This window comes from Haemaphysalis longicornis, unplaced genomic scaffold (assembly GCF_048455015.1).
Source record: "Haemaphysalis longicornis isolate Haplotype H1 unplaced genomic scaffold, Haemaphysalis longicornis Haplotype H1 scaffold_10, whole genome shotgun sequence".
NCBI lineage: Eukaryota > Metazoa > Arthropoda > Arachnida > Ixodida > Ixodidae > Haemaphysalis > Haemaphysalis longicornis.
The window spans coordinates 68,299,608-68,323,550 of NW_027526204.1; the positions used below are offsets into that span (position 1 = coordinate 68,299,608).

Genomic DNA, 23,943 nt, shown 5'->3' on the forward strand with positions numbered 1-23,943 from the left:
CCGATGGCTGAAGAGGGAGGGAAGGGACTTCCAGCCTACCTCAACCCTGACCCTATCCAGGTCAAACAATAGTTATTTCGCTCTGTCGCTCTGTCCGTCTCCCTGGCTTGTTTTGAAGCGAAAGCTTTTCTAGTGGCATCGGTGGCGTCCTGTCAAAAAAACTTATTATTTTCCCATAAAGCGGTTGGTCGACCGAAAAGCGCTAATAGGATCTCTGGACACACGATTCGTGTCTGAAACCGGGCTTCCATTCTGTCAAAAGGGTTACTTGAAAATCGTGAAAAAGGGACGGTTCCGACTGAGACAGTAACACGCGGATCGATGATGGAGAACGAGACAATGATACACCTTTATCTCATAACCCGAGTATCGGTACACATTTAGATCGCTCGTGGATGCGTCTACGTAGTTTGGGTCTTGTAAGGTTTTACGATCGATTGGACGCACTTTCAACGAAGGTTGGACGCACTTTTAGCTTTCGCGCTTCTCTAAGTTTTCATTAGGAAGACATGGTTAATTTTAGGGGCGAAGCTCCTCTTGCTCGGGCCCTGTCTCGTACCTCGTTGCTACTGTACACGGCACCACGATGAGGATTGTGGCAGGATCCCCCTGGAGATTGGCCAACCAAAGATTTGTCGCAGAGGACAAAACGTTCAACGCTTTCGCTGCTACCCAACAAGGAGAAGAGGTTGTCGTTCGTCACCTGCGAGCTCAAGACATGTACCGGGGGTACGCGACACAAGACGCTCTGCAGAAGGCGGCGGCCAAGGTAGCTAAAATGTAGCACACCGAATTCGCCAACTTACCCATGGAGATTCCCATCGTCCCAAACAAGCCCTACAAAATCACCACAAACATCGATGTCGTCGACGAGCTTGTCAACGGAGCGGTGGGTAGTCTCAAGCTTTGCGAGCGAGGAGTGGTGGTCTTGATGCGGCGGCGCCCGGTTTCGATCCCACGACTCTTTGGCCGCGACGGGAGGTAAGTGGCGCAATTCCCACTGCGCTACAAACCGAGGCGCGAGCATGGCTACGAACGCGCCTTATGTCCTCCACTCATTCAGATGGTGCGCGCCGTCAATAAGACTTATAACAATGTTTCACGGTTTCACCGATAAGCATTTTAACTTCGCCCCTCTCATCGTCATTCACTTCGTGGAGATGGCGGCATTTTGTTTGCTCTTACGGAGGCTTCAGAGTGCAGATTTCGAGTACGCACACGCACTTCTTCGGGTCAACCCTCCTAGTGCTTGTGCACAAGAATGCTCACAGCGAACAACTGAGCAACCAATGTGGTACTGAATTAATGTGTCGATGTGCGCTAGTTCGTACTTCATTATGGGAACAGGTCAAGCGCCAGGCACAACTGGATGAAGGAAAACAGACAGGAAATGGGCGCACTAACACTGGAGGTCTATTCGGTCCGAAAGCGATTATAAAGGCACAACAAACACCATGTAATACTAGTTGCACCACGTGTGAAAGTAATTACAGCTGCAGTACCCTCCTTACTGATCGTCCAGATAATCCACCTGGCTCGAAAGAACATCAACTGAAGTGTTGCTGACACATCGGTCCCCCATCTGATTTATGACGTAGGTCTCGAACACTTCCCGCGGTTCTTCTTTTTTTGCGGTGTAAACGAAGCAATCGGGCCCTATAGAACGCTTGCACGCAGCCCCTTGGCTTGCATTCAGTCTTACAGTGAAGCGCCAGATTGCTTCCTGTTCCCGTTTTCAGCGTCGCCGCATGCTCACGCAACCGGTCTTTGAAGCAGCGCCCCGTCGGCCCTACGTATACACTGAATTCTCTGAAGTCTCAGAATTCCTTGGTGGCATGATTTCTAGGAATGTGAGTGGCGTTTCGTTCGACGTCAAGGATCTATACTACTCCCTGCCCCAAGAATTACTTATGGAAGTGGTTAGTGAAGGAATCGACAAGTATGGGCCTGTCCGCTTTCAAAACTACTGCGGTGTGAGCGTCGATGGCTTCCTTAAACTCCTGAGGTCTTATCTCCAATCTTCAATTGTGGAGTTCGAAGGAGCCTACTACCAGCAAATGCAATGAGTCTGCATTAACTTTTGCCTAGCCTCTGCGCTTAGTGACATGTTGATGGCTCGTTTCAACCGGCCGTTGGAACACGAACTTGACGAGCTAGGTGTTGTGCGCGTTTTCCGGTTCGTGGATGTCTACCTTGTTCTTTTCAAGTTGTCAGCCGGCACATCGGACGAAGACTCTGCTAGACGGGTTCTGGCAGGTTTCGAAGGGGCGCTTGACTGCCTCACAGTGACCATGGCCACTGCGAGCTGCCACTCGAGCGTCGCCTGAGGTTTCTCGACCTGGAGGGGACGTTCTTGGAGGACAACATTTGCTGGGTCTACTGTCCCCGCTCCAAGAAAGCCTTGATTCCATTCGACTCTTGTCACTCCATGTTGGTCGAGCGGGGCATAGCGGTCGCTGTCTTAAGGAACGCCCTTGTAAGGTCCTGCCAGCATCAGATACAGGAGAGTTTTGTCTCGCATGTCGGAAGACTGTTCCAGGCGGGCTTCCCTGCATCGATGCTATGCGGCTTGGCGCGAAAGCTTTTAAGTGAGCAGCAGGAAGGAGTCAGCCAATCAGACAGCGGACAAAAGCAAACACAGAAGATTGCCGTCATTTCATTCCTACATTAATTATCTCATCGCGTAAAGAAAAATGTGGAGCGGGCCGGTGTGCGCGTGGCGTTCAGCGCTACCAACAAACTCGGAGCTATGTGCCGCATAGTTAAATAGTTAACCGCTGCGGGCCTAGGCCTCCTGTCTGCGCCAAGAAGCATGCCACTACGTTTGTGGAGTGTACAAAAAAAAGAAAAAAAGTAGTGTATCAGACTCCACTGAAGTGTGGCCGTGTATACGTAGGACAGACGTGGCGCTCCCTCAACGACTGGTTGCGTGAACATGCGGCGACGCTGAAGACGGGAACAAGAAGCAATCTGTTCCTTCACTGTAAGATTGGATGCATGCCAAGGGGCTGCGTGCCAGCGTTCGGTAGGACCCGAGTGCTTCATTCATAACACAAGAAATAATGGGAAGTGTTCGAGGCCTACGTCATAAAGAAGATGGGGTACTGATGTGTCAGCAAGCCTTCAGTTGTACTTCTTTCAGGTGAGGTGGATTATCTGGATGATTAGTAAAGAGGGTACTCCAGCTGTAATTGCTTTCACACGTGGTGCAACTGGTATAGCACGGTGTTTTTTCGTGCCTTTATAATCTGTTCCGGAGCGAATAAAGCTCAGTTGTTAGTGCGCCCCTTTCCTGCCTGTTTTGCTTGCTCCAGTAGTGCCTAGCACTTAACCTGTCCCCACAATGTGCTGCAGTCGTCCACCGTCTTAGCTGGAGCAACGCTTTCCGCACTTGCCGTCTTTTCCTTTGTTGGCGTAAGTTAATTCAGTCACAACTTTTGCACCGCCCTGAAATCAAACGTGGCACTCAAGTTTTCAACACTGCTTTGAACCGTTTTACGTCACAACGCTCGAGCAATGCCACGCTAAAGTACTGTACAATGCTCAAGCTAAGCCTGTGGATGACTGTACGAAAGTGATGGGGGGAGCACTTGAACGGTTGTTTTCGACGTTGTTTTCGTGTTTCAAGCAATATATCACCACGCAAAATATTGATCCACCAAGACCCCCATCACAACTACTTCTTTTAGGCCATCGTCTCTCTCAGTTTGAAACTTTAAATGAAGCGCATACCTGGTCCTGTTGTGCTTTTTGTGGTTGGTACTTGCTTCTGTCGTTTCAGAGAGAGAGAGAGAGGAAAAGCGATCTTTCATTTAGCCAGGCTAAAATGCTCAACTAGCTACGCCAGTTGATGACGTGATGAAGATGATGGCGATGATGTTCAAGAACTTAATACGCACAGAAACATTGCTAGACCTGTGTGTTGCAGGTACTCTATCAGAGCATTCGTAGCCCGTAAAGCATGTTTGGGACACGCCCACGACCCCAAAACGTCCTTTAGCTGGATGTCCCTGGAAAGCGATAGTCCCCAAAGGCACTGCGAGGGACACTCTTTCAGCACTGAAACGAGAACATTCACAGGGCAGGAGCTGGAGGTTTCTCGCACATGACGGTGTGGGCATGATGGCGACGTGGATCGTTTTATCTTAAAGGAGTACTGACACGAAATTTTTATGTTACGTTTTTTTCGCTGCTATGCGTGCCTACCAGCCCACTAATCATAGAATGACAGATTATACGGTCGAGCGCAGCGTTAACATTCATTTACGGCGTCGTTTATTCGTGCCAGTTTCGGTTTCGACTGAAAAACGCCGAGCGGCCGCCATGACAGCATGTATAACATGACGTCACCATTCTTGCCGTATCGCTGCCTCTCTGGAAGCGCGCGCGAGCGAGCGCACGCGCGCGCCCAGACCGGCCGAGGTTTTCGCCGTCCCCACAGGCCCGGGCAGCATGACGTCAGTCCCAAAACCATGACGTGTACACACGCCCGAGCAGCGCGCGCCAACCACAGCCAGCGCGTCGGTTTCGTCACGGGAGCCCCGACGTCGACAGTTTGGGGCAAGTAGCACATGATGTCACGTCGGCCCGCTCTGGGCTTTCTCGTGCGGGCGAAGATTAAAATGGATTTTAAATATGTTTCGCTGAACGGTTGCTGTTGAAACTTGCTGGGAGATATCTCCTGATAAAAAGGAAGCGTTTTACATAGTTACCACAGCTTTGAAATTTCGTGTCAGTACTCCTTTAAAGAGGAAGTTGTGCGTCTATGCGACATTCAACGGCACGCAATGTAAAATTGCTTCTACGAGTTTGGAGAGTCCTGGTGCCATTTTGAATTTACAGTTTGTATCAGTGGAAGATAGCAGCGCGTAATAATGTGGTACCGCATCCCCCCAGGCTACGCGCTGCATTTTCCATGCCTCGCTGGATGCAAGGACAAATGCATCTTTCCTGGAGAATGGTATGGATATCGCCGATGCACGATGGTTGTGCGCAACGTATGTAGCAATGTTTGCCTTCATTATACCAGTCCACTGAAGTGCGATGTGATGGTATGCTCGTACAGCTTGGAAATGTAAAGCATGTATGTCAGACACAAGCTCGTCTTTTGGAAAAGACGCTAGACATTTAAGGGCAGCCCTTGAGTCTGTGAAAATGGCCCACTCTCTTGCGGGTTGCCTGATGATACGAACGAAAGCAGCTCTGAAGGTGGCTTTCGCTCTGTCGTTTGAACACTCCATATTGCGAAGGTGAAGAACTGGGGAAGGAGTCAGCGGCTGCGTGACGGGAACGACTATCATAAAAATTAAAGGAGATGTGGAGGCGGAAGATGGATAAAACAACGGAACGTCGAGCCCGTCCCTACCCGAAGACACTTCGCAACTGACAAACAAATAAACACTGTTCGAAAAACGAGGACTGAGACAATTAATAGACAAGTCATGAACCAACGAGCCAGAATTATGCCCTTCAATACTTTGAACGTCTGTGCTTTAGCTAGAAGTGCCGGCCAAAAAGCGTGCTCACGGCGGAACGGAGCGATCTGAGGATCCCAGATCTCTTCGAGGCAGCTCCTTGGGCCCTGGCTTACAACCGGCATGGCAAGTCGCGCAACAAAGGCGCACTTGACGTTCCGCAGCACTGGAACTCACAGTGAGCTATAAACACTCAGAAAAATGACTATATCGCCTGATTGTGTGTGTACTTTTCCTGTGTGACTATTAATCTGTGTGACTAATAATCCTGTGTGACTATTAATCCTGGGTGACTTTTAATGTGTAAGGGAGTCTTTTTTTTCATATATCTTCATCCCACCTTCATCCCCATTTCGTGTAGCAAGTAGGGCGCCTAGCCTGGCTCACCTTACTTGCACATTAAAGATGTTTCTCTCACTCTCTCTCTCTGAGGGGTGCATGGACGACCCCATTACCATTTACCGTAAAGTGAGCGACTGGGACTTGCCTCCCATCCGTGGCGAGCAGTCTCGCGTGGGCCTGCTTTCCACCTGCAATCCGCGCTGTTTGGGGCGCCGCCTTGTGGGCCAGAAGGTCGGCGAGTGTGGTGAAGGGAGTGGCCGTCCTGTCGTGCATCAGCAGCAGCCCGTCCATGTGCTTCAGAAGCATCCCCTGGTTGCACACCAGGATGCGAGTCTGCACGCGGCAACACGACACGTCGTCATAAATATGGCATCGGGTCATAAAGTAGTTCTGATCGCTCGCGTAATAATGCTGCAAAACTGACAATGCTAAGGAAGCCACTAAAAGTGGTTAATTGAGGGAGTCGACGTGGGTGAGCGGCAGTGCTACGGGGTTCAAATGACGAGCGGGTTTGAATCAGGGCAGGAGCTCGGCCCAAAGCAACAAAGCTAAAAAATGCGCTCTAATCCACGCAGTGAAGGTGGTTGGTTTGCGAAGCTGTGAACGACACCCGCAACGATTACCCATGCGGCGCCACTTGAATTCACACACCTGGCATCTGCTCACGGCTACCACCCATCATGCTCTTCGCTTCCTAGTCTCACTCCTCTCGTGATGAATTGAACGGAGGTTTCTGGAATGCAATTCAAATTTCCCGCCTTCGCAGTGCTCGCGCGGCCCCTGCCTGAACAGCTAGAGCGGGAGTTGTTCTTTTTTTTGCTTGCTTTCATGTAGCACGTACCGGCGCCTTACTGCGTAGTTTGGAACGCGCCGTTTCTGACGGCCACTTTTAGCGTCTTTCGAAAGGTCAGAAGGAGGGCGACACCGCGCCTTTGCCGTAATCTCTCTCACTGCTTTCCCGATACTCTTGTTTCATGCGTCGCGCCAAAGAGCGCCCTCCTTCTCTCCAGACGCAGAATCCAAACAGCCGTTTTTCTTTTCCTGGCCGCACGTGGTGCTAGACAATGCAGAGAGGTTCACATCGGCTCCAGCGTTCTTGATGGTTCTGGAGTGGAATATTGGTAATATGATGCGTATTTAGTGCTCACAAACGCAAAAACCGTTCCGGTCCACGCAGAGAACAACTTTTTGTGGGTGATTGGACTTTTCGGCCATTTACGACGGTTTTTGGGAGAGGCCATGCCGGAGCGCAGCTAAGCCCAACGCCGACGTCCGCTCCTAGGCCTAACCGGCAGCGCTCCGAGAGCATGCCCGAGGTGGAAATGGTAAACGAAATGGATATTGCCCCCGAAGAGCTCAACTGCCCAGGATGGCGCACGTCACTACCAAAGAAGAGGATATATCGCCCCGAGTTTCCATCCTCAGCGGACACTTTACCTTCAAGTAAAATCAGCTCGGGTAGCCGCCACGCGGCCTACCCGCGTAGTACAGCAAGGCGATTGGCTGCAGCCTCGCGGCTCCCACTACTATTAAGGGGTCAACTTCGTGTTATTATTCGTCCCAGGGACGGAATTGATGCCAAAAATGGACATATTACAAATTACAAACAGACACCGACCACGAGTGTTTATAAAACGAAAAGAGACGTTTCGGCTCCCGTACGGAAGCCTTGTTCACAATGAGCTGAGGGGGCGAATGTGATGTGGTTATGTTAGATTCAAGATGTAACGTAGGCAGCGTGCGTACACGTGTGTAAAGTTGCCGTCATTTTGATTAAGTTCGTGCTCCGTGGTCTGGATTGTCAGGGATTCAAGATAAAGCCGTGAGGCCCAATTCATCTCTTTTTCTACTATTTTCGCATTGGGCCAATCTATTACGGGGCGAGTTGCTTCTGTGTGTTCTGCCAGAGCGTTAGATGATACGTTTATCTTTTACACGTCATAAATGTGCTCCTTGAGCCTTTGATGGAAGTTTCCTGTCTCTCCAACAAAGCCAAGTGCTCGCTAAGTCCAGGTACATACGGTATCGGAGCACGATTCTTGGGACGCGTGTTACCGGTCGGTTCCGTACGTTCAAGCTGGCGTTCAACGGAGCGCACAAACGAGTCAGGGTAGCCACTTGCAGACAGGTCCCGATGCGCGTACTGTATGTCGGCAGCGATATCTTCAGCTAGGTTTCTTGCAAACTCTGTTTGTACGGCTCACAAGCGAGGCGACTGCAGACCTTTTGTTGGAGGCACGGTTCACAGAGTTGAAATGGAGCTAGCGACCGTGTGGGTACTCTTTCTGCAGACGCTGAACGTCAAGGATTTTCCTTCTTGCTTGACCAGAACGTCACCGCATAAAAGCTGCCCGTGCTGATCCTCCTCTACGGTGAACTTGATTGCGTCATCTATGCGGTTCAGGTGGCTGTGAATGCAGTCAGTGCCTCCTCCTTGATTACGCTGAGGCAATCGTCTATGTAACGTACAAATGTTTTGGGAGCAGGACTGAAAGAATTAAGTGCACGTTGCTCAAGGTTTGCCGTCATGACCGATACGGCCGCACCCATCGCTGTCCCGTGCACCTGTCTAAAAACGGTGCTTGAACGTGAAAAACGTGTTCTCGAGGCACAACATCAGGAGCCGCCTCAAATCCGGGACTTCAATAGGTGTACGCTCGGACAAAGTTGCGTCCATTTCGAAGGGTGAGACGCATGCATGAACTGCCAAACCCGTTGGTAAGCTCGTGAAGAAGGACACCACGTCAAAATACATCAGAATGTCGCCATCTTCGAGGGCGGTGTCCCGTAATTTGTCTATGGAGTCTCCAGAGTGGCGGACGTGAGTTGCGAGACATGGAAACTTCCAGCAAAGGCTCAAGAAGCACATGTACGACGTTAAAAAGAAAAACGTTTCATCTAACGCTCTGGCCGAACACGCAAAAGCAACTCGCCACGAAATAGACTAGGCCAACGCGATAATAATGGAAAAACAGAAGAATTGGGCCTCGAGGTTTTATCTTGAATCCCTGAAAATCCAGACCACGGAGCACGCACTTAATCGAAATGACTGCAACTTTCCACCCGTGTACGCACGTTGCCTACGTTGTAACGTACGCAACATAACCACATCACAATCGCCCCTCAGCTCATTGTAAACAAGGCTCCCGTACCAGAGCCGAAACGTCTTTTTTGTTTTTTAAACACTCGTGGTCGGTGTCTGTTTTTAATTTATATCATGCGTCTCCCCGACAATAAGGGCTTCCGTCCAACACTTGATTTCAAAATAAGCCTGTACGCGGTCATGAGAGCCTTAACGACGGCGGCGGGAATCACTGCGGAAGTCTGCAAGCAAGACCTGCTATGCCCTAACCCGATGTAAAATATTTACGCACTAACAACGGCAGCTGCAAAAAACTCGGAGGCTTACGCCAAGGTACCCCAAATATTCCTTGGCACCAAGCAGCATGCAATTGCTGCCTAGGTAGCTTCCCCCGAAAACACGTGCAAGGGGGTCGTCCACAACATCGACGCCCACCTCACGAACAGCTTTTCGTCACCGAAAGAAATCCGTCGGTCCTCGAGGCCAAGCCTATCAAGACCTCTACGAATGTCGTGCTCCTCTTTGAGGGCATGCAGGTGCTGAGGTACGTTGTCTTTGGCATGTGCATCATCACGTGCTCTCTTAACAAGCGTCAAGTCGACGTGTGCTACTCGTGCGGCAAGCCGGGTCACCGAGCCGACTTCTGCATCAGCCCCAAGCGGGATAATTGCAGGTGCTGCGGAGCCTAAAACCCGACTGAAGAACACAACTGTAAACCGAAGTGCGGCCTGTGCGGCTGCTGCCGCGTCACCGGCGACAAGATCTGCAATCAGAAATTCCAAGTGCATTTCCTCGTGCGTCAGCGCCGACGTCAGAGGAGCCGGGAGCGCAAACAGCGGTTGCAATCACGAGACAGCTCCGGCGGCGCCGATGACTTCAATCACCAGGCGGGCGCTGGCGGCCTCTGAAGCGCCCACAAGGGAGGGGTGCGTCCGCCCAGCAACAGCGGCGGCAGTTCGAATGTCGACGCCAGTTCGAGCAGGTCGCCATCCAGGATGCAATGCCGTTTCGGTGCCAGGTGGAGCCGTTCGAGCCGTCGGTCGCAGTCCCGGAGCCAACGCGGTTCGAGAAGGTCGCAGTCCAGGAGACGATCGAGATCCGGACGTGACCGTTCCAGCCAGCAGGTGCGCCTGCAGTCTCCCTCCTGGGCTGATCGAGTCCAGGGCGGGCGGAAAACGCCGCCAAAATCGTCGACGAACGCTCAGGTAAAGCATAGGGCACTGGCAGAGCATATGAATAACAGGATAAACGAAGTCTTGAGGGTAAACAAAAAAATTAAGGAGCAGCTCGATCAGCTCACACATGCTATCGCAGGCATGGGCGTGGAAAACATGAGACTTAGAGCCGAAAACGTCTCGCTTAAAACGCACATCAGTGGCATTTGCAGAGGAAAACAATCCCATCGCGCTGCACTAAGCGTAGAATGTCTCCGTGCTCACGGGGGGCCGAGGGGGAAGACAAACATGAGGCCGTTATGCAAGCCTTGAGAAGGCAATCCGAAGACCTCAATTCAATATTCCAACGTATGGCCACGATGGACAGTACCACGGCGGCGCATATCCCAAGTAATGATGCACAATATAGCGGAGCAACAGGATTACCTAACTCGGCAATATGTCTAAACCCAAACGGACCCCGCAATGGGCAGTAAAACAAAGGACTTTCACATCTGGCAGTGGAACTGCGCTAGCTTCAAGCAAAGGAGAGCCACATTACACCAATATTTAGAAACGCAACCCGAGAAACCCCAGGTAGCCTTCCTGCAAGAAACGCTCTGCAAAACCCTCACAATTCCAGGATATCGAGTCGTCGCGTAAAGAGAGCAAGGAAAGAGAGGGCGTGCCACGATCGTATCTACGCAAGTTTTATTCCAAGAGCACGTGCTCAAGATTAGTTCGGCCAAGCTCGAATTGTCCCCAACATCAATTGGAGCGCCTGCCTTTCAATTCTCAACGTTTGCGACTCCCAGTCCGACTATAAACAACCTTTCAACACGGTAATTTCAAAGGCTGCAACGTTAGCGAGAGACGTCCCCATTGCCATGGCAAGTGCTTTCAGCACGGCGCATGAGGCCTGAGGTTACCAGGAAACAACGGTGCAGAAAAAGGGTGATAGGCTCCTACAGGCGGTCATGGACTGCTCGTTTAACTTGATCACGGACCCAAATTCCCTACGCGGATTGGGACATCCGTGACAAGAGATAAAACACCGGGCCGAACCTTCATAAAGAACGTTCCAGAGGCGACATGGTGCAATACTCTAGAGAACTTGGGAAGTGGCCATTACATCTTGGCCACTACCCTTCAGATGGGAGTCAAAAGCCGAGGCAAAATAAGATTGTTGACTGGGTAGCGTTTCGCAAGATCCGCAAGGAGGACCAAACCGAATATGAGACGGTGCAGGATCTCTTCGAAAGGCTTGAGACGGATGTTGCGGCCGCCACCAAAATCGTCGAGGCCCCACTATATATCACGCAGATGGACGCCAAACTCGTGAACCTGCTTGAGGCTAGAAATGCAATTCAAGAAAGATGGTGCAAGCAACGACTCAATAGACGACTGAGGGAGGGGACTGCCGAACTCCACCCCGATATAGCGGAACACGCACTCACACTCAACAATCAGAAATGGGACGAGGTCTGCACCCTCACAGACGGTCGCATACGTATGGCTTGAAATTGGAATCTGATCAAGAAGCTCATCGACGACAAACAGTCGAAAGGCAATCAACAACTCGCCCTCGACAAACTAATTCACAACGTGCGAACGTCGGGCATGACGGAAGAAGATATTCTCGATAAATTAGCTAGCATCAACCTCTCTGTGGGTCAGAGCTCAGATCAAGACTACACGGAATACCAAGGAAAAAATAATGAGGTTCTTGGCGGTACAATCACAGAGCATAAAGTCTCGGCGGCTCTGCAAGAGCTGAACAGCCGTTCTGCCCCGGGGCCTGAGGGTGTCACAAACCTCATGCTCCGTAACCTCGACTCCAAATCGGTCAAAACCCTCACATAAGAAGCGAACAAGGTCTGGACAACTGGCCAAGTTCCCAAAGGCTGAAAAGAAGCAACGGTCATCATGATTAACAAACCGGGTAAGCCCCTAGTGCCCGAGAACAGGAACCGATCTCGCTGACGTCTGGTATAGGCAAAGTCGTCGAAAACGTGGTCAAAGCGAGGATCACACGTAACATCGGGCAAGAAGAGACCTTCCCGCACAACATGGTCGGCTTTAGATCTGAACTGGCCACGCAAGACGTCATGTTGCTTCTCAAGCACGAAGTCCTGGAAGTGTATCTCAGAGACGTCAGGGGCATCCTAGCCCTCGACCTCACAAAAGCCTTTGACACGATTCGTCACCAATACGTGCTGGAGATGATATCGAAACTCAACCTCGGAAGAAACTTTCACTCATACACAAGATCCTTCTTCAGAGCCCTAACGGCTTTTTCAAACTCGGCCAGGTGCGGTCGAAGGAGTACGGTATCAGTCCGAGGGGCACCCCGCAGGGAGCAGTACTGCCACCGCTGCTCTTCAATCCCGTTATTGCGGACCTGTCCCTTGAGCTGTTACGTATCCCCGGAATCAGTCACGCTCTGTATGCGGACGACATCACGGTTTGGAGTCGTGGTGGTTCGGAAGCTCAGGCGGAAGAAGCCCTGTTAATGGCGCTAGAGATAACAGAAGAGTACCTTCAGGACACGGGACTAAAACTCTCACCGGGCAAGTCCGAACTCCTGTTATACCGGTCCAACTGTAAGAGCGAAGCGGGGCAAACGCACCCGAATCAAGCGGCCATCGAGCTGCACACGAGAGATGGCTCTGTCACATCGAAGGTCTACGTCATCAGTATACCCGGTATGCTCAGTCAAAGTCGAGAGAGCAACACCGAGACAATCGAGAACCTAACTGGTAAAACAGGAGCCACAATCCGACTCATGATGCACGTCTCCAACGGCAGGGGCGGCCTCTCCGAGCGCAACCTGATGCGAGTGTAAAACCCCTTTCTCACGAGCCACATTAACTACGTGGCAGGTGCTCTTGACTGGTCCCGCACGGAAGAGAATAAAATCAACACGCTCATGAGGAAGAGCATAAAGAGGATGCTCGGTATCCCCATATAGGCAAGCACGGAGAAGTTGCAACTGGGCATTCACAATTCATTCGTCGAAATCGCAGAACCGCAAAGGACCGCGCAAGAACAGATGCTGCTCTCCACCAGGGCCGGCAGCAATATTCTTAGGGACATCGGCTACATGCCCGAAGATGTTGTGGATCACACTGCACAGGTCCCCGGAACGGTGAGGGAAACGTTCCATTTAGACCGGTTACCGAGGAATGTGCGTCCTCCAGATTGATTTGGGCCACCTGGGAATCTTTAACGCACGCCGAAGCCTTGACACAATGGCGTTTTCGCTTAATCTATCGATGCTACATGAGGCTGTCTCTTCAAGGCGTGCTTTCGCCCGTGCAGCTGTGAGAGCGCGTACCGCCTTCGGACACAGGTTGACCCCGCCCTGCGGCGCTCCGTAACTGCTGACAATATGCTAGAGGGCGCATGGTTTGTTACTTCGTCGGGTCATGTTGTACACTGGCGATGGTGGTGGTGGTGAGTGATTCAGGTTTGAGAAAAATAAAAAGTGGACTGGGGATATCATTGAGCCCATTTGGGGGCTCGCCTACAATCAACCCAGTACGGGAGGTGTGGGAAAGTAGGAGGGGAGAATAGGATAGAGTAGAGAAAAGTATAGAGACGTAAAGTGAGACAGAGGAAAAGTTCCGCCGCCACGAAAGAAGAAGAGTTGCTACTGTGACTGGAACTACCGCGCACGAACCACTACACAATGCGCCCATCTTCCCGCGAGGGAACCCTGGTGTGATGCGACGCATCGGGGGGTTCAATTGGTGTTTCCGTTGGGTTGATTCTCTAAATCGGGTGAAACGTGTTGTGACGCGAAGTCGAACGAGAGCGAGCGCTGACTGAACCGCCGCAGCGCGCTACCAGCTCTATATTCACAGCGCCTGAACGAGAGGAGACAGCGGAGGAGAGTCGCGCATGCGCGCACTGCTCGACGGGAGCGGAGCGAAGCGCGCGCACGCAGCTGTTGTTTATGATAATGAGACGGAGTGAGAGTGTTGCGCACAGCTGTCGGAGAGAAGAACGGAGGAGAGTCGCGCATGCGCAGGTGGCGTGCGGACGCCGCCGACGCCGACGCAGGAGGGACATGCCTCAGAGCAAGAGATGCGTCGCATCTGAAAACACAGTATCCTGGCGTCATGCTGCGTCCGTGAGGGGTATCTCGACAGGAACGGTGGAGCACAGAGGCGAGGCTGTGCTGTGAAGCGCTGTCCACGGTAGTGGGAAGTCAGGGGAGCTTGCTGGATAAAAGTTCAACCAGACGAGCGGGTACTTGCGAGCGGGAGCTCGCGCTCAACGGCCCCGCAGCAGAGCTCCCGCCGCCCGAAACAGAACACCCATGGCTCGCGAAGTGCAGCCGTCCAAAATCGCGAACCGCCCCGGCCGCGCGGGAGCGAACGCAAAACACGTCCGCACCCCACGGCGGCCAAAACCAAACTTTGTACACTGATCCGGCAGTAAAGAAGCATGCCGCCGCAGTTTTTTCCTTCTCTACTACCCTGCTCGAACGTGTGGCTTTTCCTCTGGTAACCCTGTGCAGAGCCAGATGCGCTGAAACGGCCGTTGCCATTAGCGCAGTTCATCCCCTCTCACAATACCTTTACGGGACATACACTGTACGGGCGACATCAGCACGCTCCGTGCACCATGACGACAGTTAATTTCCCCATGAAATACTGCGGAAGATTTTATTTCGATCAGGCGTTTTGCAGTACTAAAAGCAAAGATATCTGACGACGTCCCTTTCCTACAGTCCACAGCCGTACCAAGACTATATAATATAAACACAATAGCAATTAACCATGAAATTACGACGACTTCACGTAAGCATGTCGAGACCAGTAATCAACAGCCATTTCACATGGCAGCACACTAACTCCAGGCTTAAATTCATGCACAGCACAAATTTGTAGTTGCAGTGCAACAGAAAGAACTACATACGCACTGGTAAAAGCCCCGAGTTACACGCAAGAAGCGGAATGTGGTGCTCTAAGAACTAAAGAAATGAAGACATATATGTTTGTACTTCTGCCAGGTTTCCTCATTTACCCTGGTGCGTGACGGCTGGTAGCGTAAAAGGTGGGCCGTAAGAGACGAACCGTGTTTCTGAGCAGGCCGTTCTTGCCGATGACGTGCTTGAACACCCTCGCTGCCACGGTGGGGTCCAGGGCGCTCAGCGGGTCGTCCAGCAGGTAGATACTCGAGCCGCTGTACACGGCTCGTGCCAACGAGATGCGCTGCTTCTGACCACCGCTCAGAGTTTCCCCCTGTGCATAGGGCCATAAAGGTTTGCGATCTTTATTAAAAATGTTCTCGCAAACGGAGCGTTATTTCTCATCATGGGGCTCCGTACGATTTACTATGCGTAGTGTCACTAGATAAGATACAGAGTACCGTCACTGTGGCACGCAAGTGAGCAACAGCGGCCATTTTGTTGTTTATCAGTGTGGCCAGATTGCCGCTTCTGCGGCCTCACCGCTAACTTTGACGACGTCATTTGTAAACAACACCACCAAAGACGCAGCAACGCGACATCTTCGGACACACTTCCGCAGCTGAAATGCTGTGAAGCGCGTTATCTTTTATTCGAATTCTGAACGACGCCAGTCGCGCGCAGCCGCAGAGCAGGGAGTAGAAGCTGAGGCTACCACAGCTGACCGACAGAAAACGCATAAGCAACAAAATGGCGGCCCCCATGAACCGTCGCAGTGTAAACAAGCATCACGTGACGTGAACGACCAATGATCACGCATCGGCACGGGAGAATAGTAGAAAAGAGCGCCAATACTCTGTAACCTTATCTAGTGACACAAATTATGCGATTGTTGAACGCTAAGGTTTGTTTTCGGTTCCCCTGAACAATATGAAGAAGCTTAAATCACTGGAACGCTATTGAAGGCTGTTGAACGCAATGCGTCTGAGCCGGCTACTGGGGTAGTTTTCGGCGTGGTGCATGTGCCAGTTTGAAGTAACCTTAACACATTCATTCATCCTTACTTATCGTTAGTGAAGTGTTCTGTGCTAGGCTCGTATTGGCGTTCAAGCGGATGCCCGGGGACTACTTAGGTATTGCCGTCGTACGCACTGTCTTACTAGCGCGATTTTGTGGCCATAACAGAACAACTAATTTGGTCATGTGTTAAACCAATGTGTTCACATGTTTGCACGCTGCACTGAATTTTCGGCCCTGTTTCAGTTCAACAAAACCGTATTGTTTATCAGAACCTTGAAGTTCGTTGAAGAAAAGCGCTACCGTATCGCGCAACGAGCAGCCCCCTGTAGTTAGCACAGGTCTAACAGATTACAAATGTTCTGAGCACTCAGTAAAGTCGAGATTTCGAAAATGTAGCCCTAATTATGTTTACGCTTTTACCACAGATGAAATACATAATCTACAGGAACAAGTGTCCTTGTTGCAAGAAGGTATTACAAACCAAATGCCGCATTTATTGCAGCATTTCAGAACAATGTGGAGTTTTACTGTGCATGCTTTTCAGAAGAATGGGAAGTTCTACTGCGCATCCTTTCTGTGAAGCATTATTCATGGCTCTTTTAATCATCACGTTCAGATTAGGTTGTTGAATGGGCTTTATTTTGGACAACAACTTCCAGAAATATACAAATTAAGCTGTTTTAACGAGAGAGAGAGAGACAAACATTTATTATACTGGTGAGCAGGAGGATATTCGTAGGGCCTCCACCCAGTGAGAGGCATCCTTATTCCAAGATGCCTTGGAGCTGGCTGGCCGTCCGGGCCCGTTCCACCAGTCGGCGCTGGTCCGAAAGCTCGGAGCTGGTCAGCTGCTCCACCCACTGCTCATTGGTAGGGTTGGGATTTGGGGTTAGAGTGGGGGTCCGTTGGCACTCCCATACCACGTGGTATAGGGTACCAGCAACAGGGCAGAAGTTACAGGTGGCAGGGTATTGGGTGGGGTACATAGCGTTTAGTAGGGTGTTATGGGGATACGAATTGGTTTCTAGGCGCCGGAAAGTGGTTTCTTCGACGCGCGTTAATTGTGAATGAGGTGGCGGGAAGCGACGGCGGTCGTTTTTGTAGTGAGCTAAGACTTCGGTGTACATGTGGAGTGGGGCCGGCTTTGAAGCAGTTCGGTCGTTGGTTTCTCCCTCTGAGGTAACGGCCCGGTGTGTATGAGCACGGGCAGCGGCGTGTGCCGCCTCGTTCCCTTGGAGGGACTGGTGGCCGGGTGACCAGATGATATTAATTTCTGGTAGTCTTCTTACTTGACGAAGAAGGTACAGTGCGGGTTGAGATATGCGGCCAATTAAAAAGTTTCTGCAGGCAGTCTGTGAGTCAGTTATAACAGTAAGAAATTCCTCGTCTGTTGTTGCAGCAAGGGCGATGGCACACTCCTCAGCAGTCTCGATGGAAGTGGTGAGAACGGTCGCTGCTGCCAGTTCTGTGCCTTGCGTGTTAACGACACAGGCTGCATGCGCTTTCTGATGAGGGTAGGGCGATGCATCTGTGTATCGAGTGCATGATAGATGGTGATTGTCCCTATGAATTAATCGAGCTCGTGCCGCGCGCCGTTGTTTGTTGAAAACCGGGTGCATGTTTCGGGGTAGAGGAGCTACGCGGATGTGTTGCCGAATGTCTGCTGGGATTCGAATCTTCTGATCTTGTCGTGGTGGGATGCTGTAGTGTAGACGGAGAAGTGTCTCTCTTCCCGTGGACGTAATCTGTAGTCGGCGTATCTGAGATGCGTGGTGGGCCTCTTGTATTTCTTCCCAGGGGTTGTGGACCCCTAACTGCAAAAGTTTCTTGTTTGCCGTGCTGATTGGGAGCCCCATAGCGGTCTTATAGGCCTGGCGTATCGTGGCGTCAAGTTTCCGTATTTCTTGTGGTCTGAGGGCCAGGTATGGCGTGCCGTAGGCTATCCTGCTGATAAGAATGGCTTGGACCATGCGTAGGGTGTCGTGTTCGCGAAGCCCGAAGCGACGATTGGAGACGCGGCGGATGGTGCGCATGAGCTGGTTAAGTGTGCGCTGTAAGTGTGGTATGGCTTGCAAGCCAGATCCGTCTCTAGGTATTATGAGGCCCAGTATCCGAAGGTGCGGGACGTTAGGGACAGGGTGGTTATTTATATATAATTCTGGTTCGGGGATTCTGTGTGCGGTCTTGCGGGTAGTTCTCTTGCTGAGGACAAGTAAACCGGACTTTTCGGGGGCGCACTCCAGTCCTCTGGACTGGAGATATCGTTGGGCGGTGTCAATTGCCATTTGAAGTGCCTCTTCCTGATCTCCAAGTGATCCAGTGGGTGTCCATAGCGTGAGGTCGTCGGCGTAGAAAGCGTGTCGGAGATGCGGAATATCTTGGAGCAAGGGTGGGAGGTCCTTCATGGCAAGGTTAAAGAGTAGGGGTGAAATAACCGAGCCTTGAGGGGTTCCTTTGGGAATTGCTGGAAAAGGGTCAGATCGCAGATGGCCGATGCGTACAGTGGCGGTTCGGTTGGTGAGAAATGCCGCGGCATAGTTGTAAAGTCTGGGCCCGCAGTTGGTCGTAGCTAGCCCTTGTAGGATGGCTTGGTGTGTGACATTGTCGAATGCCCCTTTTATATCAAGTGCGACAATGGAATATTTGTGGTTGTTTGAGAGTCTTATTAGTATGTCTTCTTAAGCTGTAGCAGGATGTCTTGGGTGGAGAGATGGGGCCGAAATCCATACATGGTGGTTGGAAAGTAGTTATTGTCCTCTACGTAATGGAAAAGTGTGGAAAAGATGTCTTGCGTTAAAAATAAAGTCTGGGAATTTTCGTTTCTTTAAACCATTATCGAGCGTATTTTAAGGCCACGACTGAAGCAAATATGGCAAGGAACAGTGTATTTCAAAGTCATGTTTTATCAAAATAGTGGAGAGAAGTGTAATTTTTCAGGCTTATCTCTCGAACGTTTAATGCCGTTCTTCTGGATGCATAACTGAGCTCTGGGGTCAAAACAAAAAAATTGGAATCGCAAATCCCGCTAGCAAATTAGGAGGTTCACCTCAAGATATAAGATATAAGTATAAGGAATGTATTCATCGTTTCATTTCACGCAAAACCTAGTGCTTTTGCGACAGGCAGCTAAGCACGAAACTACCTTAAAAATTACCGTATTTGGACGATGCTAACGTGCACCTTTTTTTTCCGCTAGAATTAACCTTAAAACTCTGCGCGTTACAATCGGGCTCAAAACCGAAATTAGCTTTTAATGTTCACCGCTTTAAGTTTTAATGCCAAAAGGAGCTGGATACGCAAGTTTATGAGGCACGAGGAACTTTCCTTACCACAGCTGCGTGCGCTAAATAAAGTGTCTTTTGCCAAGTGCGTATTGTCACGTCCTTTACATCTGCACGGTAGAATCAGCGTCAAATTATTTTTTTTTTCAATTTTCATGAGTAAACGTCCCTGGGCGTTGCAATCGGGGTGAGTTAGGATCCTGCAAATACGGTATATTCCTAGCAACAAGGAAGCATCGAAACCGGGCAAATCATTTAGCAGCCATAAATAATGTAAATGAACATTAAAACCACAATGCTACATTTTTGCGCGTGATGTCTCTGCTTGAAGTTCGCGGCTGTGCCACTCATTTAGTCACCTTCTCTCCGACTTCGGTCAGGTCCCCCGCAGGGAAAGAGTTGAGGTCATTGAGCAGCTCACATGCCCTGATGACCTTTGAGTACAGGACCGGTTCAAAGCGCTTGCCGAACGTGATGTTGTCCCTGACAGTCATGTTGAAGATGCATGCCACCTGAGAGGCATAGGCAATAGAACCCTGCAGAAAAGTGGGAGACTTCATTATTTGAGTTACACTTTAGTGTTCTGACAAAACGCGTTTTCTGAATCACTTCCTTAATATCCCTGCAATCATCCCGATGAATTCGGCGGGCCCACAGTGGCTTTAAAGGCACTCTGCAACACTCTTACGAACTTCTTTCTAAATCTTAAATGCTTCCAGAACGTAGTCAATAAACACATCCAGTACCCAGAATAGTGGTCACAAAATACTTCAGCAAGAAATTACTGAGAACTTACTTAGGTAACTTAGAAATTCCCTAAAAAGATCTTTCTCTTCCCGCCCCTGGCGTTGTTCAAGTGCTCAAATTACGTCATTACAGCAATGCAGGGGCTATTGGCCAGCTTCGTTTCAGTTGCAGCAATAAAACGCGTTCGATAGCCAGTTTAAAATGGAATCCACGAAAGCAAAGCAGAAACGGAAGGCCGATAGTTCTGCTGCGACGAGCAGATTCACCCGGTGCCGCTGCGTGCTAACAATAACTATAGCTTTCACAATGCTTCCAGGCGTAGAGGAAAGAGTGAAAGCGTTTATCGGAAGGGTTGCAGAGTCCCTTTACCATGCAGATGTTGTGGGGACCCTGCAACACTTTTTTCAACTTTTTCGAAATCTTAAATGCTGGCAGAAAGTAGTCAATCACAGATACAGTACTTAGAATAGGGGGTTATGAATTACCTCATCCAAAAATAACTGCTCTGTACCCAAAAGATAACTTAGAAACTTGCTTAAAAGGCTTTTCTCTCTCCGCCCGGTCTCGGAGCTCTTCGACCATTGGAATTACGTCATTATAGCGGTGTAGCGGCTATTGGCCGGCCATTCCTTCAGTTGAAGCAATGAACGCATTCCATAGCCTCTTTAGCAAAGCCAGAAAAGCAAAGCAGAAACGGAAGGCGTATCTGCTACAACGAACAAATCATGCAGTGCAGCTCCATAGTGGCGATAAATGTAGCTTTCGCAGTACTTCCACGCGCGAAGAAAAGAGAGAAAACGTTTATTGGAAGTGTTGCGTAGCCCCTTTGAAGGTACACTGAAGTGATTCGTAAACATTTCGGTATTACTAGCGCGAATAGGAGTCCGGAGTCCACAGGCCATGTTTCGACCACTCTGAGTGTGTTTACACGAATTTATTTATTAGAAAAATCAATTCGAAAATGCTGTCCTCCTCTCTGCATCCTCGCCCATTTTCTGTGGCGTTTTCGTGTGACGTCAGGAGGAAATCACTTGGCTTGACTGCGCTACTGCACGGCTCGCCGACCTTCTGACAGAGTCAGTCGGCCCAGCGTCTAAGATATGCAATTGCTAAATGTGAGACATTGTGGAAATATGGGGGACGCTTACTACACGAGCAGTATACAACAAATAGTCACCTAAGCTGATTGAAATGATAAAACTAAATAAACGTGTAAACTGGTTATACATTATATGCCTTATCTTTCGAGAGCCAGGCAGGGCTGGTCCGTGGCCGAGTGGTCATACATTTTGCAAGTCGCAAGTTCGAATCCCCGAGGGTACATTCTTTTTTATTAAGTGGAATATCTTGTTTTCAGACGATGTTTTCTATACTGAGTTCACCATTTTCTGGGGCTTAACGTTCACTGCTCCACGAGCGAGTTCGCAGAACGCGCGCAGACTGACACTGGTGTGCTAGCGAGTTTAGTTGGCGTGCTGTTGCCATAAGCACCGACTGCTTGCGGGCAGTGGGCACAGGCCAGAAGCAGCAGACTGGTGCGAACACCAGCGGACTGGTACGAACACGCTTTTTACGATACAGGAATGAGTGAGGCAAGCTCCAAACATGGGGGAAAAGGGCATGGCGTTTGAGCGTCTTCGGTGACGCGGAGGGCGTTCATCTACTGCGTAGGCCTAGGTTAGAGATTGCTTCGATTCCAAGCCGTCCTGGGAGGCTTATCGTAGACATTTACAGCCGCAATATGGCAGAAGCGCGGTATGGCGATTATTGAGATATCGAGAATTCCCATCCAACGATGACGTCGGATGTCAAGCATGTTGTTTTACAGAACCTAAACCGAAACTTGTTTGAATGCTAATCTTGGACATCGTCCAATCATGGTGCACCTCCTCCCGACGTCACAGCGTTTAGTTGGTGCGGCCGCCGCAGACCGCGCATGGTCGTTTTTCTTCTTTCGGGATTTATAAAATAATTACCGACTTATAAACCGGATAAACGATGAAGAGTGCGTTAATTTGAGCCAGCCTACACAGTGCAAGCAAAAAACGAGAGCTTGAAAAATTCACCTCAGTGTCCCTTTAAGGGCAGGTACCTAGGAAGGGTTTCGCGCCCAGTAAAGATCCCATAACTCGGGGGAACTTTGCTCGGGTACAATATATACTTCACAAGAAAAATGTGAAGATTGCAAAACGCGTTTTAAGTCTGAAAAAGACTGTGACAACGCAGTGCAGATAATATGAAAAAATAACCTTGCCATAAGGCACATTTCCTTTTCTGTGGTCATCAACATGGTACCATGAAGAAACCGAAGTCGGCCGTGGTCAAAGTAAATCTGGGTAAAAAAGAGCCTTATCCGATGTCGGAAAAAAATCAATCAGGTCGCGCCGATTGTGAATACTGCGATTTTGTGCGAAACGTGCGTTTGCAATCCACTTTCTAGAACTTCGTTTGCGGTAAATCAGAATTCAAATGGTGCGAAACGTTTTTCACTCAGTGTATTCACACGCCTCAATTTTGAGCTTTGCGCCTTCCCATAAAAATTGTTTGCATGTTTCTCAGAAGTTTCAGCGTGTTAACTCTGAAGGCATTTCATGCTAGGAATATTTCTTTGAAGGCATGTCTTTTTTACTTGAAGTTTAATTGTCACTTTGTTTTCAGATACACTTATCGAAGCTGTGCGTTTCCCTGCATTTCAAGCTCTTGCTCATGAAAAATGAAACGTCGTATTCAAAATTGTGCCGATGAAACAGCTATATGAAGCCGGCAGTATGAACGCTTCAGTTTGTTTCCCTGCAATGAACCACTGATGATATGGCTTCAGTTAGGATGCTTCATAGTGGCTTTTCGGTGGTTAGATCATAACATTATGATGCTCACTTCTTTTCAAACGAAAGTTATACACCTATACATTTTCCCACATTAAGCTAACTGTATCAGGCTTCAGGGAACCAACAAAGAGCAAGGAAATTCATGGGTCGAGCTGTCGTTTCTCAGAATTCTTGAGCAGTCTCCTCAAGCGCTGCCCAGCCACGTTATTACACGCATGCGCAGACGCACCCAGTTTTCGCGGTGCACGTACCGACGTGCGCAGGGATCCGCTAGTTCGGTGCATGTCCCCCAAGATGGCCGCAAGTAGTGAGGACTTGCCGCTGCCCACGAAGCCCACCACGCCAATGAGCGAGCCAGGGGCCACCCGGAACGTAAGGTCGCGCAGCGCGGGCTCGCCGGGTGCATGCGACGAGGACGCTTCGGGTGATGCCCACGAGAAGTTGCACCCGCTGAGAGAGACCTCGCCTGCAAAATAGTGCTGCATGCAGTCAGTGATAGTGGACTAGCTGTCCCTTTGATCTCTCCCGCACGAGTTTTCAATGCATTGCGTTTGTACGTGTTCGTGGGACAGCACCTGTAAGGAAAACTGAAGGGGGTCAGCAAGGTGTACGGCCCCGAAACCATGACTGGCTCTTAGGTCCACCCGGATGCCTACCGTTTGCGTCTGCGGTTCCAAAGTTTCGTGGTGAGCTCTTTAGGAGCAATCTGTTCTCACATGAACCTCTGGTAGGCTGAAGGCTCGAATATTTCCGCCCTGAACTGCTGCTTCACTGTACTACATGAACGACGACGCCACCCGAGCGCGTCTGAGAAAGGGCGCATTATTCCACACAAGAGCCTGCAGTCCAATTCGTGCAACCATCTTCATGACTCCGGAGCCAGCCTGAAGGCCCCGCAAGCACAACCCCGTATATAAACAGAGGTCCCATGACACCGTCTTCGGGACATTCTTAGCCACTTGGAGCCAACTTGCAGTCACCTTCCGCCACTATTACAACCTAAGCCGCACGACGACGTCTTCAGGACCCCCGTCACGACTTTGGCAGCTCAACCCTTTATTCATACCTCTCCTGCAAGCCCCAGTTCCTCACCATTT

The 23,943-nt window shown here is 50.2% G+C and overlaps 1 protein-coding gene across 4 annotated transcripts in view; it reads right to left on the reverse strand.

The window, feature by feature from the left end:
* The window catches only part of LOC144158675 (multidrug resistance protein mrp-7-like), a 149,822-nt gene that overhangs the window by 42,641 nt on the left and 83,238 nt on the right, over nt 1–23,943 (reverse strand). For all 4 annotated transcript variants that reach the window (XM_077689710.1, XM_077689709.1, XM_077689707.1 and 1 more), the window contains exons 14-17: nt 23,098–23,312; nt 19,631–19,807; nt 15,137–15,304; nt 5,962–6,149 (exon numbers count right to left, since the gene is read on the reverse strand). In XM_077689710.1, coding sequence (XP_077545836.1) covers nt 5,962–6,149; nt 15,137–15,304; nt 19,631–19,807; nt 23,098–23,312 — 748 coding nt within the window. The remainder of the gene's footprint in view (nt 1–5,961; nt 6,150–15,136; nt 15,305–19,630; nt 19,808–23,097; nt 23,313–23,943) is intronic.